General features: G+C 39.8%; 1 protein-coding gene and 2 long non-coding RNA genes across 4 annotated transcripts; all 3 read right to left on the bottom strand.

The window, feature by feature from the left end:
• Positions 1-756: 756 nt before the first annotated feature.
• On the bottom strand, positions 757-4,671 carry LOC145421839 (uncharacterized). Its single transcript, XR_013903197.1, has 3 exons — positions 4,592-4,671; positions 3,939-4,040; positions 757-842 (listed from the first exon to the last, which is right to left on the bottom strand). It is a non-coding gene; the product is annotated as an uncharacterized LOC145421839 (long non-coding RNA).
• Positions 4,672-5,594: 923 nt separating this feature from the next.
• LOC145421811 (tripartite motif-containing protein 16-like) lies at positions 5,595-8,821 on the bottom strand. Its single transcript, XM_080292655.1, has one exon. It carries the CDS (start codon positions 8,382-8,384, stop codon positions 6,711-6,713), a length of 1,674 nt encoding a protein of 557 aa, XP_080148781.1. The 5' UTR covers positions 8,385-8,821; the 3' UTR covers positions 5,595-6,710.
• A 1,335-nt stretch (positions 8,822-10,156) lies between these two features.
• LOC145421834 (uncharacterized) lies at positions 10,157-20,384 on the bottom strand. Of its 2 annotated transcripts, XR_013903192.1 has the most exons (5): positions 18,804-20,384; positions 18,607-18,718; positions 15,811-18,526; positions 15,528-15,703; positions 10,157-13,452 (listed from the first exon to the last, which is right to left on the bottom strand). It is a non-coding gene; the product is annotated as an uncharacterized LOC145421834 (long non-coding RNA). The 2 variants fall into 2 exon arrangements; XR_013903191.1 differs by having other exon boundaries at positions 18,607-20,383.
• Between the last annotated feature and the right edge of the window lie 819 nt (positions 20,385-21,203).

The raw sequence follows: 21,203 nt of genomic DNA, 5'->3' as shown, positions 1-21,203 counted from the left end.
TTCATTTTATCCTGTGTAAGTTTGTTTCTCTTCCTGTTAACTAGCAAAGTCAAAATCACCTTGATTCATTTAACTTTAATTCAATTATAAATGTAATCATTTTATTGAACAATTAATTTCATTTCAATGAAAAACAATTACTTAAAAGAAAGAGATTAAGTTGGAGAGAGACATGTGGCCATCTTTTAGTGAGTTAGACCCTGATTAAGGGCTATTTTTAAAAGTAAAGCCCATCTCTCAAAGTCCCTGCCGGCCTGCCTCCACCTCGGGAAGTCTGTGGGTGCAGACGGAGGTGAGGAGCACCACAGGCGGCAGAGAACTGTCTGTAGCCCCGGAGTGAGGCGTCGTGAACCGAAGCAGACAGCGAACTGTGGCACAGTGCAGAAAACCGAAGGTTTCCCTCCCTGTTTGGTTTTGATGTGTCTCATGAAAGTCTATTGTTAAAAGTTGACCTTTAAAAAAAACGGACGCACTTGTTTGATTAGCTGCTCTCTGATTTTAGCCTGTTAGCTTACAGACTGAGCTCAGATTGTTCCTGTGTTAGTTCATTGAGAACATCACAGTTTTACATACCTGCTACGCAGGGACGTGCAGAGAGGTTTAAATGGGCGGGTGCTCAAAGTTAAAAAAGGGGCAGATAGAACAGGCTGAATAACGACAACTCACATTCATGATGAATCTAATATGGAATTGCATCGTTCTATATGACTGTCATCAGGTGTGGACAATGCAAAGCAAATGTGGCCTTTGTTTTACCTGATGGCGTACAATGTTGCTGTTGAGGGATTACTGCTGTTCCTGCTGCTGATAGTGCTGGAGGGCAGGGCTGTGTTGTTTTGAGACTGTACATATTAAAAAAGCCATAGGTAGCTGATTAAACAAGTGCTTTGAGATAAAAAATAAAATGTAAAAAGATTGGTGACAGCGCTTGGAACCATAAGGCAACAGATTTTAAAAACTGGGAAATAAACTGAAACCAGGATATTAGTAGTACAAAAGACAGGGGTCATGGTAGTGTGAGAATGTATTAAAAAAAATCTATACATACAGTGTTGGTGTCCTGTTAGCACCTTTTAAACATCACAGCATCAACTTTACATGGGAGGGATTAGATTGTAGAACTGTAAAATCTTCTTTCTTTCTTTCTTTCTTTCAAATATTAAAATACAACAGTAAAAAAATAAACCAATAGGAGGATGAATCAAACATTGTGTTAATCAGAAAACAAAAACAACACAGGGTATGTTTTGGAAAGAGCAGGAAGGAATAAGATGCTCTTCATGTCCTGTCCCAAATTATAACAATAACTTTCTGTTTGCCATGTCCCGAAAAATGTCAATGACCTCACTGTGGCTGACTGGAACATCCTTTTCAACTGCCAATAAAAGAAGGTCTGACAACCTCTCCTCTGAGCAAAGGTTACGAATTTTGTTTTTAACTAGTTTTAGTTTTGAGAAAGAACGCTCAACAGTTGCTGTGGACACTGGGAGTGTTCCATATGTCTTCAGCAGCTCAGTCATGTTGGGGAAGATCAGGTGTGCATTGTTTTCTTTGACCACTGAAAGAATGGATGCCACACTGACTGGTGGGGGGCACGAGTATGAAGCATGAAAGACCTTAAGTTCTGTCTGTAATTTGTCTTCCTCCTCAATGTCATAGAACTGGCAGAGTTTCTTCACAGCTTGGTGTGCCTCTGTTGAGATTATTTTCCAGTTCTCTGGGACTGTCAGGGTATGTAAGGCATTCAAGATTTCCCATGTGGAATTATCTCCTCCTTTAAAGCGTCTCAGAAGCTCCTGTGTCATTGTGTCAACAAAAACATAGAACACTTTAACACGGTAGTATTCTTGGGGAGTTGTGAAAGCATGGTCATCAGCAGTAGCTGTTGTGGCAGCAAACTTAAACTTTGCTGGCAATTTCCTCCTCCGAGCTTGTCCAGGGACCTCAGATGGGGGGTCCAGGCCCACTGATGCAGCCTTCTCTCTAGCCTGTTCATAAATTTTCTCAAACTCTTCCTCTGTTCTGATGTGGTCCAGGCTCTGCAAAACACCATCAACAATCTTGTATGCTGCAGCCAGGTCAATATCTGTCTTCTGCAATGCATCAGATGCAGTAGCAGTCACTTGGAAGATGGGACAGGTGATCTCCAGACACAGGATGAATTCAAAATTGATGCTTTTGAGAAGGATCTTTGCATCACCTGCTGAAGAGTCTGGAGGATCTTGCTGTAGTATTTCCTCCAGAAACTGCATGACAGCTGGGAGGATCTTCCTCATTGTCTTGAGGGCAGCTTCTCTGCAGGCCCACCTAGTGTCTGACAGCTTCTGCAGCTCCAGTGGGCACTGCTCGGGGTACAACTTCTCCTGCATTTTAATAAATGCAGAGTGTCGTTTAGATGAATTTGCCACAAAAGTGTAAAGCTTTTCGATTAGGTTGAAAAAGCTGACAAAACACATGTTTGACTTTGCGCTCTCTACTAAAACCAGATTAAGGCAGTGTGCCTGACAGTGGACATATAAGGCCTTTGGATTTTTTTTTGTATTCTTGACTGAAGTCCTTTAAAGCGCCCGCTCATGTTTGCAGCCCCATCATAACCTTGAACCCGGATGTTGTCAATCTTCAGATTATTTTCTTTCAGTAGAGCGATTAGTAGCTTTTCAAGAGCATCTCCAGTTGTTGACTCCACATTACACACCTGAAGGAAGCGCTCCTTGATTTCCATGTTGTGCACATATCTGACAACAAAGGAAACCTGCTCTGTGTGCGACACATCTGTGGTTTCATCCATCATGACACAAAAGGTTTCACATTCTTGAATTTCTGCTTGGATGACACGTCTTACTGATGTGGCCAAAGCTTTAATTATGTCGTTCTGACTTCTGTTTGAGAGGAGCAAGACGAGAGGTCTTTTTCCAGGTCCCTGTCGCTCTTTTATGGCATCAATGTGTAATTTAATTACACTGTCATACTTGCTGAACAACTCAACTAACTCCAAGAAATTTCCTCGATTTTGGCTTGACAAGGTCTCATCATCTCCCCTGAAAGGCATACCCTGTCTTGCCAAGTAAAGAGTGATGTCTATGAAACGAGACAAAATTTCTCTGTTTCTCTCTCTTTCTTTATCTTTTGCAGCTTGTGACACTTGGTCAGCTACTTCAAAAGCTGCCTCCAAGGTTTTTTTTTAAATGAGTTCCACCTCACCATACCACACATGTGAGACTCTGATGCACTGTGCTCTTTAATCCTTTCTAAAGCCCTTCTCCACCGACTGAACCCTTCCGTTTTCCAGATTTTGCGACTTGTGTACTTTTCATCATTTAAGAAAAGACGGCAGCTGAAACAAAACATGGCATCAGCACTTGGAGAATACTCTAGCCATGGATTTTTCTCATACCACTTCTTTTGAAATGATCGTCCCTCTTCATTCTTTGGATATGATGACAGTACTGGTTGGCAGGGTCCAATATTATCACACATTTGAATAAAGGCCTCATCATACTGTATGTGGAATTGTAGGACATGGGCAGGATCAGTTGGGTGTGCAAGTCCAAGTAGGTTTGAGAATGTCCTCTCTATGGCTTCACTAGCTTCACTCTCCTCCTCTCTGGCCTCTGACTCACTCTCTGACTTTCTCACTCCAGGCTCTTTCTCCTGGCTTGTCCTTTCCTCTACATTATCTCTAGGCTCTGCCTGTGACTCAGTCTTTGCCTCACTTCCTCCTTCCATCTCCTCATCTGAACTATCACCCTCCACTTGCTGTTTATCTGAGAACAACAATCTATTATTTAATTATCTACACTTAACAACTTTTGCACCTAGTCCGTGATAAAGTAATGATAGAAAATGTTATAGAACCAAAACATTGCAACTGCTTTAATTACTGTTTTTATCCTTGAATACCTCTACAATGCAACAACTGGTACATGTGTTATTGTTACCTGTGCTCTTTTTAATCCAGCTGGTGAGGGATCCACTGCCTTTAGCAGCCTCACACAGCTCCTTTTGTAGCTGTTTCTTCCTCCTCTCCTTACGAGGCATTTCTGGAATATTTGTTATATTATTAGTAATAATTTTTAGAAATCTATACACATAAAACACACACATGCTGTGCTTATTAAATGTTCAAACTGTAGAGATACAATAATTTTACTACTCTAAAATCAGCATTTTATCTCATTTGAAATATAAACCTAATATCATCTGTTACTTAATATATTTTCTTCAAAAACAAGTGTGTGTGTGTGTGTGTGGGGGGGGGGGGGGGGGGGTGAATATCATACAATATAATAATCCATAATTATGTGGATATCCATATTACATCGTTTTTAGTGAAATAAAAACCCTCCAGAAAAGAAGGGAAAAGTCCTGTAACTTACTTTAAAACAAAACATGTTCCCTAAGACTGTGGACAGAGCTACAGACCCCCTTGTAACACCCTTACCCAGTTAGCTAGCAGTTAATGACCACCACTACTTATGCAGTTAATAAAAGGACATGTAATGTTTGTCGCGCTGTTGCACAAACAGCACGCTCATTTATTTCAATTTATTTGTTGCTATAGACTATAATGTGAGCTGTACACCCTACTTACTGTTTTGTTGCAGTCAGCACCTTCCAATTAATTTGCCTCCTCCAGCTCCGCACCACCTAGCTTGCAGAAAATGCGCGTGCACGTTGCGAGCTCGTACCTGGCTCTTAACGAGCGCGCTCTGTTCTCAAGGGCGACCATTGGTTAATGGTAGTCATGTGACTGATGCAAGCCAGATCCTTTTATTTAGCAAAATTGAGATTAATAGTTACATTTTATTGTTGAGGGGCAAAGGCAGGACTCCATACGCAGATACACATTTAAAAAAAAAAAAAAAAAAAACACAAGAAAGGGGCACTTGAGGCATCCTGGAGGAAAGGGGCGGGTGCTCAAGCACCCTCCGCCCCCTCCCCCCTCTGCACGTCCCTGCTGCTGCGTGACTTCATCTCGGGTCTCCGGCTGATATACAGCAGTCTGAGCCAGTGGCGGATCTCATCATCCTGGACGACTGTTTTTAATGTTTTTAACCACGGAGATTTCTTCTGCATCATCAGTCTCTCATTGTTAAACTCTCCCAGAAACTGAAGACAGTTGTGCCATTTCCGCGCTTCTTCTTCTTCTATTGAGTAGACGGCAGACTACACATGTCCAAGGGTAATACTGTCCTCCTCAGGCCATTGGCATCAAGTCAAAGCCTTAAAGTCTGGTACTTTGCGCATGGTCATTTTTTACGAACAGCAGAATCACAAGACAAAGCGTGCCAATGTTTATACTTTTCACTGTGACTGCCAAATAGATGAAAAAGTAGATGTTAAAAAACAACTTATAGTTTTGTCATTGGGCTGGTAGAAAGCTATGAGTTTCTGTCCCTTTGTCTGACCTTAGAGACTTATTTTAAAAGGAAACATTACAATCCTTTAAAGCAAGTATTTTCACCTCTGTTCCCCCCTCTGTACTTAGCTTTTTTGTTGTCATGTCAGTAATTGTCCAGTTGATGGCTCCCTTGGATCACAAGCCTGTCTCATGAGTCCAAGTGAATATATTCTTAATAAACAGCTTTGAAGAATTTGTGACCAACTTTGTTTAATTCGGAACATCATCATCATGAGTCAAACTCACTCTTGGATCTACAAAATATTTAACAAAAACAAACATCACTGAATCATAAGGTATTTGCTCCAACTCTTAGTCCAGAAACACATGAGTGAACTAGATCAGCTGCTCCTCCAGTTCAGCTGTGGATTTATATCATTATTTATATTTGTAAAGTGGATATGCAGTTTTTCAGTACTAATATAAGCATTTTATATCATTGCTTTATTGACAGATGTTTGGTGTTCAAGGTCAGGCATCAGTTTGAAAAAAACAAACAAACACACTGAGTTGAACTTGAACTTCCTACTGACAAAAACTAAAATTGGTGCAAAAATAACCAGAAACATATAAGAAGCATCCTGGAGGTGCTGCAGACAAGATAGGACCAATAACATGTCAACAGGAAATCCTTTTTACTAATTTGTTTATTTCTTTTTAGATTTTTACTCTCCATTTTAAGCCATGATGTTTGCTGATACTGTGTTCCTACTGTTTGTTCTCATTAATAGTTCTGTTTTTAACATTCTGTGCTGAAGCTGGAGGAAATGTTTCTACAGTGTCAGATGATACAGCTCCAAACTAAATAAGTGACTAACTAACGATGCTTTAATACACTTTACTATAAATTATGATATAGTGCACTTTCTTAAAATTTCTTATTGCTCTGTAATTAATTGTTTTCTTTATAAATGTACAAATGAGAATAAAATCTGTGTGATAAAGGAAGGTCTGTAGACTTCTCTGTTAAGATCAGTGAAGAGAAACAACAACATACAAATACCTAAGAAAAATATTCAGTAAACATTTAGAAGATAGAGAAGTTTATGTTGTCATGTGGAGAAATTTTTCAAATAAAAATATCCATAAGCATTGATAGTCTCCATGGCTGAACAGACACAGGAAAGAGCTCCACCTATAAAACGTAAAAACATCAAGACAACATGTTGAAGATGTCGAGGTACTGCCCATAATGTTTGACTGACATCTGATTTATGTGCAGCACATAAATACCACAATAATGATGGAGAGAAACTAAAAGGGAACTAAAATACAGATTTAAACTTACAACAATATGAAAGACTTCAGTCTATTTCACTTTAATCAACTCAGCAGTGGCTCCATACCAGTTAACCATCAGTCCAGCATAGAGCGGCTGAGTGAATGTGGTCTGGACTCTGTGGAGGAGAGTCATGGTTTCAGAGACGCTGTAGAAGGACAAAATACCTGCTCTGTGATCCAGGTACACTCCTACTCTGGAGGAACGAGGACCTGAGACAGGAGTTTCAATGTTGTTGTACCAAAATGTAAAACTGTTGTTGTCACAATATAATGACCAAGATTTGTCATTCCATCCAAATAAACATTCATAACCCCCTCCTTTTCTGCTGATATTCTTGTATGCGACTGCTACATAAACTCCTATCCCTCTCCACTCCACCTCCCAGTAACAACGTCCAGTCAGACTCTCTCTACTCAGGACCTGATACCTGTTAGTGAATCTGTCTGGATGATCAGAATAAGACTGTTGTTGATTCATAAATGTTGCTTTTCTGTTCCCCTCTGATAATAACAGCTGTGTGTTTGCTGTGTTTGGATCCAGTGTGATTTCACATGAATATTTTAAGAATCCAGCTCTGGTCTTTGGCTCTGGTTGTGATAGTAAAACATCCACTTCAGTGACTGTCAGTGAGATGTTTGTCCATTCCTCTCTCAGAATGTCCTGTAGTTTATCTCTGACCTCTGACACAGCTGCTGTCACATCCTCAAAGTAGCTCAGAGGACGGATATTGATGCTGGATGAGTCTGTAGACTCACTGAGTGCTGACAGTGAGGGGTAGTTGTGTAGAAACTGGATGTGATCCTCTGTGTGTGAGAGCTGCTTCAGCTCAGCATCTTTCCTCTTCAGCTCAGTGATCTCCTGCTCCAGCTTCTCCTGAAGCTCTTTGACTCGACTCACTTCAGTTTCCTGCTGGGATCTGATCTGCTGCTTCACATCAGAGCTTCTTTTCTGGATGAGATGGATCAGCTCAGTGAAGATCTTCTCACTGTGCTCCACTGTTTGATCAGCAGACTGATTGATGGCCTCCACCTCCTGTTGAAGCAGCTTCACATCTTTCTCTCTGTCCTGGATTCTCTGCTGGATGTTTTGTCGACTCACCTCCAGCTCTCTCTGCCTCTCAGTCCTTTCTGCTGCAGCTGAGACTGTGTCGTGGCCTTTATGTTCATCCACAGAGCAGAGATAACAGATACTCTGCTGATCAGTACGGCAGAACATCTTCATCACCTCATCATGACGAGAGCAGATGTTCTCCTGGAGCTTCTTGGAGGGCTCCACCAGCTTGTGTTTCTTGAATGTAGGTGAATCATAATGAGTCTGAAGGTGTTTCTCACAGTAAGATGCCAGACAGACTAAACAGGACTTGAAGGCTTTCATTTTTCTTCCAGTGCAGACATCACAGGCCACATCTTCAGGTCCAGCATAGCAGTGATCAGCAGGAGCAGCTTGGAGTCCAGTCTTCTTCAGCTGCTCCACTAAAACTGCTAACATGGTGTTTTTCACCAGGACAGGCCTCGCTGTGAAAGTCTGTCTGCACTGAGGGCAGCTGTAGATTTTCTTCTTTTCCTCTTCATCCCAGAAGCTTTCAATACAGTTCATGCAGTAGCTGTGTCCACAGGGAATAGCCACCGGATTCTTCAGTAGATCCAAACAGATCGAACAAGAGAAGGTTTCTCGATCCAGCTGAACACTTTTCTGCGCCATTTCACCCAACAGTGTCAGTGACTGTGTGAGTTTCACTTCCTCAGAACTGAAACTGCTCTGATCTAAACAACATAGGTTTCTGTAGCGAATGGGATCTGTCAGCTCTTATACGTCACCACATGTTGGTTGCACCCATCTTCAAACTGCAGATCAGAAGGGGAGGGAACAAGGGAACATGTGGACAGAGAGGAGGTGCTGAGTTAGAGAGCAGGAAGAGGGAGGGTTATCAGACACTAATTCAATCCTGGAACATGTGAGCCTGTGAGTTTTTCATTTAAAAATAGCACTGCTCAGCCTTTAAAGTTGTTAAATAACCTTAACATTTAAAAGACAATCTTTTTATGTAAATTTGTTTAAATTATCATTTTAGTCATTACAGGATATCAAATACTGCAGCTGAACTAAGAAATTGTTGTAGAAAAAAGCAATAAAAGGTCGTTCCCCCTCTGTCCCCTCCTGGTCACCTGTGCCTCAATTTTATGAGATGAGATGGATCAGCTGAGTGAAGATCTTCTCACTGTGCTCACTGTTTTATCAGCAGACTGATTTTATTCCACAACCTAGACATCCACATTACTCACACTCTCATAACACATACATATAGGGCCTTGGGATCGGGCATGTTATACGGTGTCCAGAGGACAGTCTTTGTATTCAACCTCACCTCTGGCGCTGGTGCCTATGGAGCGCCAGGACTGCCATAATGAATTAATTAAATATACCATTAAATAATGAATTAAATGTGGCAATAATTAATTAAAATTGGAATTAATTAATTAAATAAATAGTTATGACACATGTAATTAATTAATTATTGACACGTTTAATTAATTATTTATGTATTTCACATTTTAATTAATTATTCCATCCATCCATTCGCTTCCGCTTATCCTTTTCAGGGTCGCGGGGGGCGCTGGAGCCTATCCCAGCTGTCATAGGGCGAGAGGCGGGGTACACCCTGGACAGGTCGCCAGTCTGTCGCAGGGCCAACACACATTTAATTAATTAATTATTGACACATTTAATTAATTATTTAATGATATATTTATTTATTTCATTTTGGCAGTCCTGGCGCCTGGCTCTCATCTTGAAATAATTTTATCTGTCAGCCTCACCCATCAAACTCAGGGGGCGGGGTTAACGCTGATCAAGTCAAAACCATTGCTTAGGCCTGGTGGCCATTGTTTCTAGCACACAACAACCGGCATGTGGAAGCTAACAGAACTGAACTTTGAAAAACCCTGTTTGTGTGTCACCAAATACCGTTTTAATATTTTTTTAGCCGAGAATGTAGTGGTTTAATCTTCATGTGTCTGGTCAGTTTGTCAAGATACAGCCTCTTTGCAAAAGTGCTTCGATGATTTCGGAGACGTCTGCCCAGTCTCACGGCAAAGCGTGGGATAGACCCGCTCGCCTCGCAAGCAATCCCACCGACAAAGCGCAGGCCCCGGTACACAGCTGTAGTAACCCCCGCTGACTTCTTTTACTGAGGTTATATTTATCGGTGTTTTATTTCCTGATGTTCTTATGTGTCCTACGTGTTTCAGTCGCCAATTCTGAATTATAACTAACATTAAAAACATGTTTAAGGAGGAGAGAGAGCAAATAAATCTGTTTAACATCTGATCTTTGGGTTTTTGTTCAGTAATCAGCGTGACCTGTGTATAAACGCATAAAAGAGATAACGTTGGTGTTTCTGTCATGTAGTAACTGCTGGCTTTAACTGTACAAAGGTTGTTCGACACTATGAAACACATACAGACTTCATGATGTTCGGCTAATATTTTTATTGTGAATATTAATCATGAGGGTAAACGGCCCTGTACACCACGGAGCGAGGTCAGCATATCCACGATATGCAGAGTTTCCCAGCTGACTAACTGCCAACTATTCCAGAGACGTGAAAATATACAGCATAAAGAAAAGTGTAAGAGACCCAGCAGCAGATTAGAATAACAGTTATACATTTAATAAATCACCAAATGAATCCAAGAAACGAGCAAACCTGTTCCGACAATTTGAGTTTGTGTTCCCTCAGCTGCAGACTCGCTGCTGTTTAAATGTTTGAAAAGGAAGATTAGATATAAACAAACGTCAAACGTAGACTCATTCTGCCTTCACATTTGATATGAGGCCACACAGTAAAAAACTGTCAATTTTACACTTAGAGAGTTGATTTTAACTCTGTTTCAGATAACATTTGGTCCCACTCAAAATTAGGGTAAAATTTACTCTATGGCCAGTGTTAACTTTTTAGTGTTAATTCTACTCAGTTTAGTGTCAAAATTAACAACAAAATGTGTAAAAATATTTAACACTGAGGGTTATTCACACTGTTTAGAGTAATATGATTTCACTTTATAGAGTTATTTTTAGTCCAAGTTCACTCTAATGTGTAATAATATTTCATTTTCATTATTTTTTCATATTTATCATATGATGCTATATTTCTAAATGGCTGTGATCTATCCTATATTATGAAAATAACTACAAACATACAGGTTACAGTAACAGCATTTATTAGCATAACAAACTCTTACAAATGACAGTAAGTAATGACAGTTGTCATTCACTCCATACGACAATTGTATGTCAAAAGGCCTGGGATAATGCAGGCTGTCAACATGAAAGACAACTAAATCTTGCTTTGTCCTGGTCAACTCATAAGCATGGAAATGTTCTTGAAAGGCTACTGTACATAATGGCAAAATGAGAAGTACCAGTTTCTCATGTATTATCAGAACTGACTCAATCTGGTAAAACACAGGCATTTCAGACACTACTTTGCCACAAATAACCAAATGCGGGCGGTAAACAATACCATTCTGTTTAGCCCAGTTCACTTTCATAACTTGAACTCTATTGGGCAGTTGCATTGCTATTGCAATTCCAGAACCTCCTTTTACCATATCTAAAGACACCATTTTTCCTGGACCAATGTCTAACCGACTAAAGGTTGTTGAAGATTGCCAAATGTATGCCATATAATTCTGGTGTTTTTTTGGCCAGCGTTTTGGTGATATTTTTGAATGATTTGAGCAGTTTCTTGAAAAAATTGTGCTTACCTTCATAGCGCATGCACCAACTATGAAGTACAGGCCCTATTTTTTGGATGCAGCGAGGATAATGGATAAGAAAATGGTGCTTTGGTAAAAGTTTTTTCTGGGGATACAACATCTTGAACAGTTTGTGGTGTTCCACAATCAAATGTTTTAAATATACACACATACCTTGAGATAACATAGGAGAAAATACAATGTTAACTATCTGTAGTAATAAAAGTAGTAGGCCCCGATGTTGGTCAGTAGAGGTTACCAAATCTCCAAACATGAGGGGAACATTCCTCAGTAAGCACCATGTCTGAATAGCATTCAGTCCCAGATCATTAGACTCTCCACCTAAATTCACAGCTACTGGCCTATTGTTTTTCTCCATGAATCCATAATCAAAACTTTGTATTCTCAAATTCACTTCTCCCAATGTAAGATGTTGTTCTTTTAAATACAAAAACAATAACTTCAGTTTGTACTGGGCCACTCCTTCCAAAACATCATGCATCACATCAACTGAGAAGTTCTCAGTTGTGTGAAAATATGTCAGTGAATTCAATAAGCATGAACTCTTTACACCAAAAACATAAGGAAGCAATGGATTATTAGACATTTCCTGACAGTGAGCAGTGTGGTTGTCTTTGGTGCGCAACACTATTTTGGGGGAATCTTCAGAGAATTCTGTTTGAAAGTCATCTTTATCAGCTAAACAAAACCTGCAACAGTACCTTGCACTGAAAGACTCCACCAGACCAAACAAGCTATGTAAGCCTAAATTATCACCAGTGACCTGTACCACACTACCACGAACATAACCACCGAATAGTGGAATCTCAATACCATCGCTCTCTAACACTTTAATGTCTCGAACAATAGGAACAAGAATTTCACTAAAACCATAACGTTTCAGATCTTGTGCATGAAATAAGGCACAAAGGTGTATGTTGGCCAAAAAAGAATTCCATTTGGGAGAGAAGTTTCTTAAGGTAAAATATACTGCACCCAACTTGTGAATACCTCGCTTGGAACCAAGAGGATTTGCAACCTCAAAGTCATCATAGAACATTTGGATCTGAACTGTGTGCTTTTCTGTTGAAAAAAAGAGGGCGTGTCTTCAATAGAGATCCATCACAAATATCTCTGCGTCTTGAATCACAAGTGTCTGATTTTTTCAACATTTCTCCAACATGCTGACTCTTAAATATTGATTCCAATGTTGATAAAACTGGAACATACATGAATTTATCTTGAACAACTGCCTGATCATATGTTCCAGTCTTTTTATTTCGCCTTGTGTCAAATCTTGAGCCAATTACACATTCAACTGGTTCTACAGTTTCCCACTTGTCTGATAAATATTTTGACCTCTTGTACTCAGAATTAAGAACTGAGAAAGGATTCTCTAACTCATCAAAACATGCTTCAACTTTCTTGCACATTTCTGTTTCTCTTTCATTACTAAATACATGCTTAATGACTGTTTCTTTAGCATGTTGTTGGATATCTTGAACAATCTCTTCCATGGAATTCACTACAGAATTCACTACACTTTGGCCTACACCTGCTGCCTTTAGATCAGAAATAACAGCTGCACAACTATTTACAAGGTCTGCTGAAGATAATTCCGACTCAGCCTCTAAATCAGGGGTGTCAAACTCAAATACACAGTGGGCCAAAATTCAAAACTGGAACAAAGTCGCGGGCTAACATTAATATTTATTGAAAAAAAAAAATCTTCCTCTAGATATAAGAATGAATCTTTTTTTATGGACTCAAACAAGTTTTGCTGAAAACCTGAATATGGAACAAGCAAAGCTTAATACTAAACAATATATATATATTAACTGTATAATACCAGTAGGCCAGCTCTAATAGTAATTTGGTATGGCTTCGCGGGCCAAATGTAATCAGGCTGCGGGCCAAATCTGGCCCGCGGGCCAGAGTTTGACACCTATGCTCTAAATGTTCAGGCACCACATCAACATTAGCAGTAGTACTTGTGTCCGTAACACTTTGAACTGGTGAAAAATCTAGTTCTGCAGAATCAAATGAACTGCTTACGTGGCATTTGTTCAGGTGCTTTCTAAAGCCAGAAAAACTACTAAAAGAACGTGAGCATCCCACTTGGCCACATTTGAGATATAGTGTCCTCCCAGTACAGAGACCATGAATTACCTTAAGGTGTTTTACAAGGCTGTTTGGTCTACCATGATCACTTTTGCAAAGAAAGCACTTCATTATTTTGATCTCAATGGATACTAACGCACCATTCTTGCTCGCAACTCTGGGAGTTTCCTTTGTTTCCCCAACATCAATGTTGTAAATGGTTGTTTGCAGAAAAGTGAAAAAGTTGGTCAGGGATGAACTGTATGACGTATCAAAGACATAATGGGCCTTAAAGAGTTCATCAAGGGCTCCTACTGAACCTGTCGCTTTACATGGAAGTGCATGCTTGTCAATCACAATGAAGAAGGTGTGGATGCTGCTTCTTGTGGGTCCCTGAGCAAGAAGGTAGGGCTGACTGCTTCAGGTGATGTTGTCTAGATGCTGCTGTACACTGGTTCCAGCCTACAACAACACATTAAACAGCAGTATTTAGTGACTATCCCATTAGATTAGATCACCTTACTGTACATTACAATGGCGGTGATGGAATATATATTTTAAATAACATACCTTTAGGAATTTGATGAGGTTATCGACAGCTTGAGATGCAGACATCTTTCCTGGTCTCTTTCACCCTTGTGCAGATGGCGGTAGCAGATGTAGCAGCAGCAAGATAGCAGACATGTCACTGTCCCAGCCTACAGACGAATAAACAAAGAATTACTCCAAAAATACATTCGATAGACAGAATTGCCTATATAACCAACAATGGCAAATAAAAACAGTCAGTCATACCATTCTCAACTTCAGTAGCTGACTCAGCATTGCACATCAACTCCAAGAGCTCCGAGGTGGGTACAAGTCCATGACTTTCCTTTACAATCTTTGATTTGAGATCGATGGGCCACCTCTCCAAGAATTTGTTGGCAGTGACCTCATCAAACAGGAGTCTGAAATCTTGTTCTATCTATAATGCAAAAATAGAAGATAAGAGGTGTAATGAGTGAAATTGCAAGCTGCATGGAATATTTCAGTGATTCAACAAATGAAGATGTCTTACCAGTCCTGGTGTGTCCAGAAACCGCGGGAAGACTATGAAGACATCTGCTGCATTCTTATCATCGCTGACCATTGAATGCCGATAAATGAAGGTAGCTTTCATCTTTTCACGGATAGTGTCTTCATCAGCAGAGTGTCTCAAAAGAGCAATAGCTGCTTTTACATCCTCATCTGATAACACTGTCTCAGTGGTGAGTGGTCTGGATCGACCACGGCCTGGCCCGCCAACTTAAGAAAAAACAATTTGATTGACTCCTGCCTACAAATTAGATCAGAATCATTTAAATCACAAGTGAACTTACTTTTAGGAGATTTGGAAAGTGAGACACTTCTTTCCTCTGCAGCTTTTCTTTGAATTGTCTTCAACCGCCACGCAAGGTATCCTGAACCGCTCTCTGGATCATAGTAATGTTCTTATGTAATTAAATACAAGCAGAATGTTATCAACATTTCTGAGGGCAACTATGTGTTTAATGTTGCAAAGTCCCCTTTACTTACATATCCATGTTGTGAATATGGGTCTTCCAGATATGGAAACAGAGCAACAATCCCCTGCGCATACATCACTCTTACACTTTTAGGGGGAGATGTCCTAATGTATAAATTCAGTGATGACCGTCACTCAATTGGCATTGAACATCACAATTAAAAATAATACAATACTAAAAATGTTTCTTTATAGACTACATTTATGATTCTTACCCATGTGCTTCTGTCATCTCAGCAGCAAGTATGTTTATCATCTGTCTTCTAGTTGCATCTGTCAGAGATTTGGTTTTTGCATACTCTTGTATGATGTGTTCACCACCAGGCTTTGTTGTTAGGATTTTTTCAATCAACTTAAATAGACATAAAATATGAAGTCAGAAATTTTTTAAACCTTGAGAAAAACTGGAAAACGATTACATAAAAACACTTCACATCAAACATGCAAATTAGACTAACAATGTTCACTACCCACAGCTTTTGCCTCATAGTTTATATGGCATGGCCTTTTAGGTTGTCTTCCTTCAGTGGTTGCTGCTTCTTCAGGAGGTTCACACATTGTGAAGTTTAGAATGATTGTATCATCCGATGGAGAAGATGATGATGACAGAGATACACCTGTGCATTAAGGAACATGACCAAAGCAGAAGCATTAAATTTAACTGTTAATGCTTCAATCTCAACCTTTAAATTTCATATAAACATATACGTATGTGAGTGATTACCAAGTTCTTCATTGCTCAGCATGACTCGGAAGGTTACAGGTGACCCCTTCACTATTTCTTCAAACACCTCTGCGTCTACTTCTGTGTCAGACTGGTCAAACACCTTCATATCTAGCTGTCTGCCTTCTGGTATGTTAAATTTTAGGCACGCTGAAGTAAGGTAAGAGAAAAGAAATGTTACAGAAATTGTTAAAAAAAAAAAAAAAGGCCATGCATTTTCTTATCAAATGGTAGAGTAAGGCTATGTCTTCACAAAATATTGATGAGATGAAGCTTAAGAATATAGGTAATTCTCATTCATTGTTGAAGTAGAAACAATTATCAACTTAGGTAGTTGACTTAGAATATAATTAAGCTTGTTTATTGACCAGGTAAACGTTGTTATCTTGTTTTATCCTGATATTCTAACCTTCTTTCATGAAAGCATCAAATGTCAGGGCCCTATTTCAGGAAGCCGGTTTAGAAAACTCAGAGTGAAAAACGATACTCAGGGTTGAGTAACCCCGAACTGTCCAACTCGGAATATTCGGTTTCAGAAAGGCTGATAACAATTAGTTCAATCAACGCGGAGTTGCTTTAACCCCAAGTCAAGCGCGCGCACGAGGATACATAAAGCCCTGATTAGTGGAGCACAGATTAAGCGAGTCACCATGGAGACGGAGGGAAAGAAGGCGCGGTCAATGTATTTTACAGCGCTTGAGGCCGAAATTCTGATGGCAGCATATGCCGATAACATGCAAATTTTGCGGAAAAAAAGTAACACAGCCTCAGCTGCAAAACAAAGGGAGCATGCATGGCAAAACATAGCCGACAGAGTCAATGCGTGAGTGTTACTTTAAACATTGATCTAGGGATTTCCACCCATTTAACACGTTCTTTTATTTTATTTTTTATTTTATACATTTTATTTTGTGACGTGATGTGAGCGCAGGTGCAACCCAACAGGCCCCAAACGTTCCTGGCAGCAAGTAAAAATGAAATATAAAAATATAGTCCAAACAGGTGAGGTGTAATTGTATTATGAGCCATAGTGCTTGGTCTGTTTGTCCCATGTAAATCAATTGCAGTTAGAGGCTACATTAATTTTCCTTCTGTAAGCACTTATTGAAATTATCTGAGCACATTACAAGTACATATTTGCTTACTCTGTATGCTCAAATGTGACCCGTTATAGCCAACAGAAAAAAAGCAGAGGCCTGAAAAACAGGTGGGGGTCCTCCACCACCACCACTCACAGAGGCTGAGCAGTTGGCCCTCAGCCAAAACAGTGGGCGCCCTGTGGCTGAAGGCATCTCTGCGGGGACATCCTCTGAGTCAATAACCCCGCAAGACACAAGTGCCTACATAAGAGGTAAATTCAAAATAATACATGATGTGCATACATCCTTTCTTCACAGTCACCTTTGCAGTGCTACTCATTCATTTGATAAACTCTTTACCATAATGAATTATTTTGTAGTGAAGTTATTTTCCTACTGATTTTGCCTTCCCTCAGTCTTGGTTGTCTTTGAGAGCATAATGACAATGAAGTGTAAGGTGATTGGTATGTTTGTTAATTGCCATTTGGTCCCTTGTAAGTTATAAGTGACCTGTATAAACCTCATATTCTATCAGTTGATGGTGATGGTGTACTGCATCTGGTGCAGCCTCCTGTTGAGCCAGACCAACATGCAGTTATGAGTACTCTTAATACTCCACAGATTATATGAGTTTACAGTAGAACAGCAATGTTGTTAATTTCTTTACTACAGGAAAATAATGAAGAAACATTGACAGCTGTTACAGAGGAGGAAGCAACAGAGACACTTTATGAGGTTTACATCTTACAATGGAAAATATAACAATTGAATAAAATGTGGTACTATAATAAAACCATGGACTTTCTATGTCTCTAACAGAGTGATGATGGAAATGAAGAGGAAGAGGGTCCAGCCACGTCTCCAACAAACCTTTCCTCAGTAAGATGTTCAGCACTGATTTACAACCAACCTAAGTAGGCATGTACTATGAATGTCAATGCTATTTTCTGTGTTTCAATAGCTCCCTGTAAAGCAGCTGTACAAGACCCATTTGATCAAGAAAATAAAAAAATGTGACTTGGAAATGGAACACTTCAAGCAGCAGATCCAAAAGACCAAGATTGAGATTTTACTGCTAGAACATCAGTTAAGGGTGGGTGAAGTGGTCAGAGATGGACGAATTATTTCAGTGTTATATACTTATACATAATAATATACTTATTAATACTTTGTGTACAGGAAATACAGGCGACCAATAAAGCCAGTTGAACAAAAAATCTGTTTATTCTTCTTTCAACATGTTGAGATGATGGGTCAAAGGAAATGATTGTGACATATGGTGTCTCTGACTGCTCTTCCATCTTGTATGTCCGTGGGAGGGTCAGGATGTTCATGGTTTGGATCACTGCTGATGTTTGGTTCAGAAGGACAGTGTTCTCCTCTAATTGTGGCAATGTTGTGAAGAATCACACATGCCACAATAATGTCACATGCCCTTTCTGGGGTGACCCTGAGTCTTTGCAGGCACTGGAACCGGGCCTTAAGCATTCCGATAGTCATTTCAACTCTGGCTCTTGTCCTGCAATGAGCCAGATTATATCGCTGCTGTGGGCCCGGTTCAGGGTCAGGGTAAGGGGTAAGCAAATAGGGTAAACATGGATACCCCCTATCACCAAGCAAGTAGCCAGTGAACTCTCCTAAGACAGAAGGGTACACTTCAGTTCAAATGTCCCTGTAGCAATTGGTCTTTATATATTTTAAAGTATTTTCAACTCACCATGTCCAAATTTTGTGCTCAGTGTACATTCACAAAAAATTCGTGAGTCATGAACAGAGCCTGGCCACTTGGCTTCCACATTTGTGATAATGTTGGCAGCATCACATATGATCTTCACAGTGCAGAGAACACAAATTAGCATCCATTACTATAATGAAATAATTTGTTAGTTTGAAATGCTACAGGGAACTATGTACCTGTACATTAATGCTGTGGAAAGACTTCCTGTTCACATAGTCTCCTTCATTTACTGAAGGAGCAATGATTGGAATGTGAGTGCCATCTATACAGCCAATCACGCCTGGGAACCCTGAAAATAAATGTAAAATTTAAGTAGTAGTTCAAGTATCACCACATCATGAATTGAGTTTTGTTCATCCTGATACCTGCAATTTTGTGGAATCCCTCTTTGATAAATCTTGTGGGTCTATGACCGGGGAACACCACAGACGAGTACAGGAGACGTTTCAGTGCAACTGTAACATTCCTGACTGCCCGACAGACGGTAGCCTTGGAAACGTGCTCAGCATCACCAATATTATACAGAAAGCTCCCGTTTGCAAAAAAACGAAGTGCAATACAAATAATATGTACAGAACTGAGAGGATGTCCGCGATGTGTCACATGAGCAATATTAGGCCTGAGGATGTTATTCAAATGAATTATAGATTGTGCTGAAAAACGGTAACGTTCACACAGAAAATCATCAGGAAATGATCAAATGTCCAAACGCGCTCTAATCACTCTCTCCCGGCGGAGAGCTCTGCGGAGAATTTGGGCTTCAACATCTACTGGCTCTTCGAGGTAGGGGCACGCCATGTCCGACACTTCCTACTGTCAGGTTTCCGACAAAGAGGCGGAGACAGTCAGGGTTAGTTGTGGTAAACCTGCTAGGGGGCAGGTTAGCTTCACGGAGTGTGTCGTCATAGTGACTCACTCAGGATTCATCTGAACTCGCTTTGTGAAACCGAAAACCCAGAGTTTTCGTTAACTCAGGGTATACTTACTCAGAGTTTGCACTAAACTGGCTTTCTGAAATAGGGCCCAGGTCAGACAGCCTAACATACTTCTGCTCCCCACCAAACAAAACACGCAGCAACATATTCTGTTCACAAAACAAAAGAGAAAAAAATAATAAAGGAAAGAGTTTAAAACTGTGGATGTACTTTAGAGCTTTAGTTTTTATACAAAATAGAAGCAGTTAAAAGTCAATATTACTTAACAGCTACAGCATGAAGAAATAAGTAACAGATTAACTGCTAATAAAGATCCTTTATCAACCAGTGTTACTGCAAATGGACCAAGTGTGACTAACATCTAATATTGTTTAATAACTTTAGTCTACTTATCAAGTATTGGTCGCTCTTACTGCAATTCGCTTTATTTCTGTGAACAATTACTGTATATTAACATATCATTAACATTGCTGTCAATTAATTTATATAAAAGAATCTGAATTAATTCTAAATTAGTGTAAGCCTTTGGCATTTGCTTAAAAGAATATAAATCAGTAGAGTAAACTTTATTGTAATGTTACCCACTTTTTCTGATAGTTCCTTCGAAGCTAATTAGCGATTATTAGCTTACTAATAAACGGTAATTTAGTTGCTAAAACTATCCCATTAGACATGTGACAATAATATTATCTAAGCTGCACTTAGAAGAAATACATAGTTAACATGTTTTAGGTTAATCTTAACTCAGTGAGAATATAACGAACATTTGAACTTTTAGCAATGGTTAGCATGTAGCTACTCGACAATATCATTAAACCTATGGGTAAATGCTGCTAACTCGACATCAGTGTAACTATAAAGAGCTATTTAGTTTAAAAATACTTACTAAACAATGTTACCAGTATGGGAATGTTAACTTAACTTACCTGACTGTGGTAGCTCTCAGACCGCACACGCCTGCGGACTGGTACTAATCAACACTGTGTGGAGTTATGTCTTCACTCCGTGTCTACAGAACTTTACACTGACTTTTAACTCTGACGTTAGAGCTGGTTTACTCCTCACAGAGTTGTATATACTCTCTCTAGGTTAAAATAGGTTTACACTGAAATATTGACACTCCATTTTTTACTGTGCAGCACGTATAGTGGCTGTGTCCTGTTTTAAGATCATACATGTAAAATTGTTGTCTGACCTCCGTCTGCATGCAGGTAAACTGAGGGTCTGTTGAGCTGATCGCTGGTTTCGTGAGAAAAATGTCAGCTCGTTCTTTATGTTACAGAAGCACAGAGACACAAGACCAGGCGGAAAGAGACGATCGTTCGGTGAAAATGAGAATCTGCGAATGCAACATGTGGAACACGGAGAGTGGAATATGTAAACAAACCGGTTAACGTAACCCCCTCGGTGCACTCTGCATGCTAACTGTTAGCAGAGCTAGTGAAATCTCTGAAAACATCTGAGCACTTTTGCAAACATGTTCTATGTTGACAACCTGACCAGACATGTGAAGATTACGGCGCGACATTCGCAGCTAAAACACTGTTAAAAGTGTAGTTGGTGACAGAAAAACGGGATATTTTAAAACTACACCACCACCATTGCTGCCTGTGATTTCAAATGCATTCTGGGATACCTGGC

Source organism: Astatotilapia calliptera, chromosome 18, assembly GCF_964374335.1.
Source record: "Astatotilapia calliptera chromosome 18, fAstCal68.1, whole genome shotgun sequence".
Classification (NCBI taxonomy): Eukaryota; Metazoa; Chordata; class Actinopteri; order Cichliformes; family Cichlidae; genus Astatotilapia; species Astatotilapia calliptera.
The sequence above is the reverse complement of the archived record's forward strand: the minus strand, read 5'-3'. Positions and strand labels throughout refer to the sequence as shown.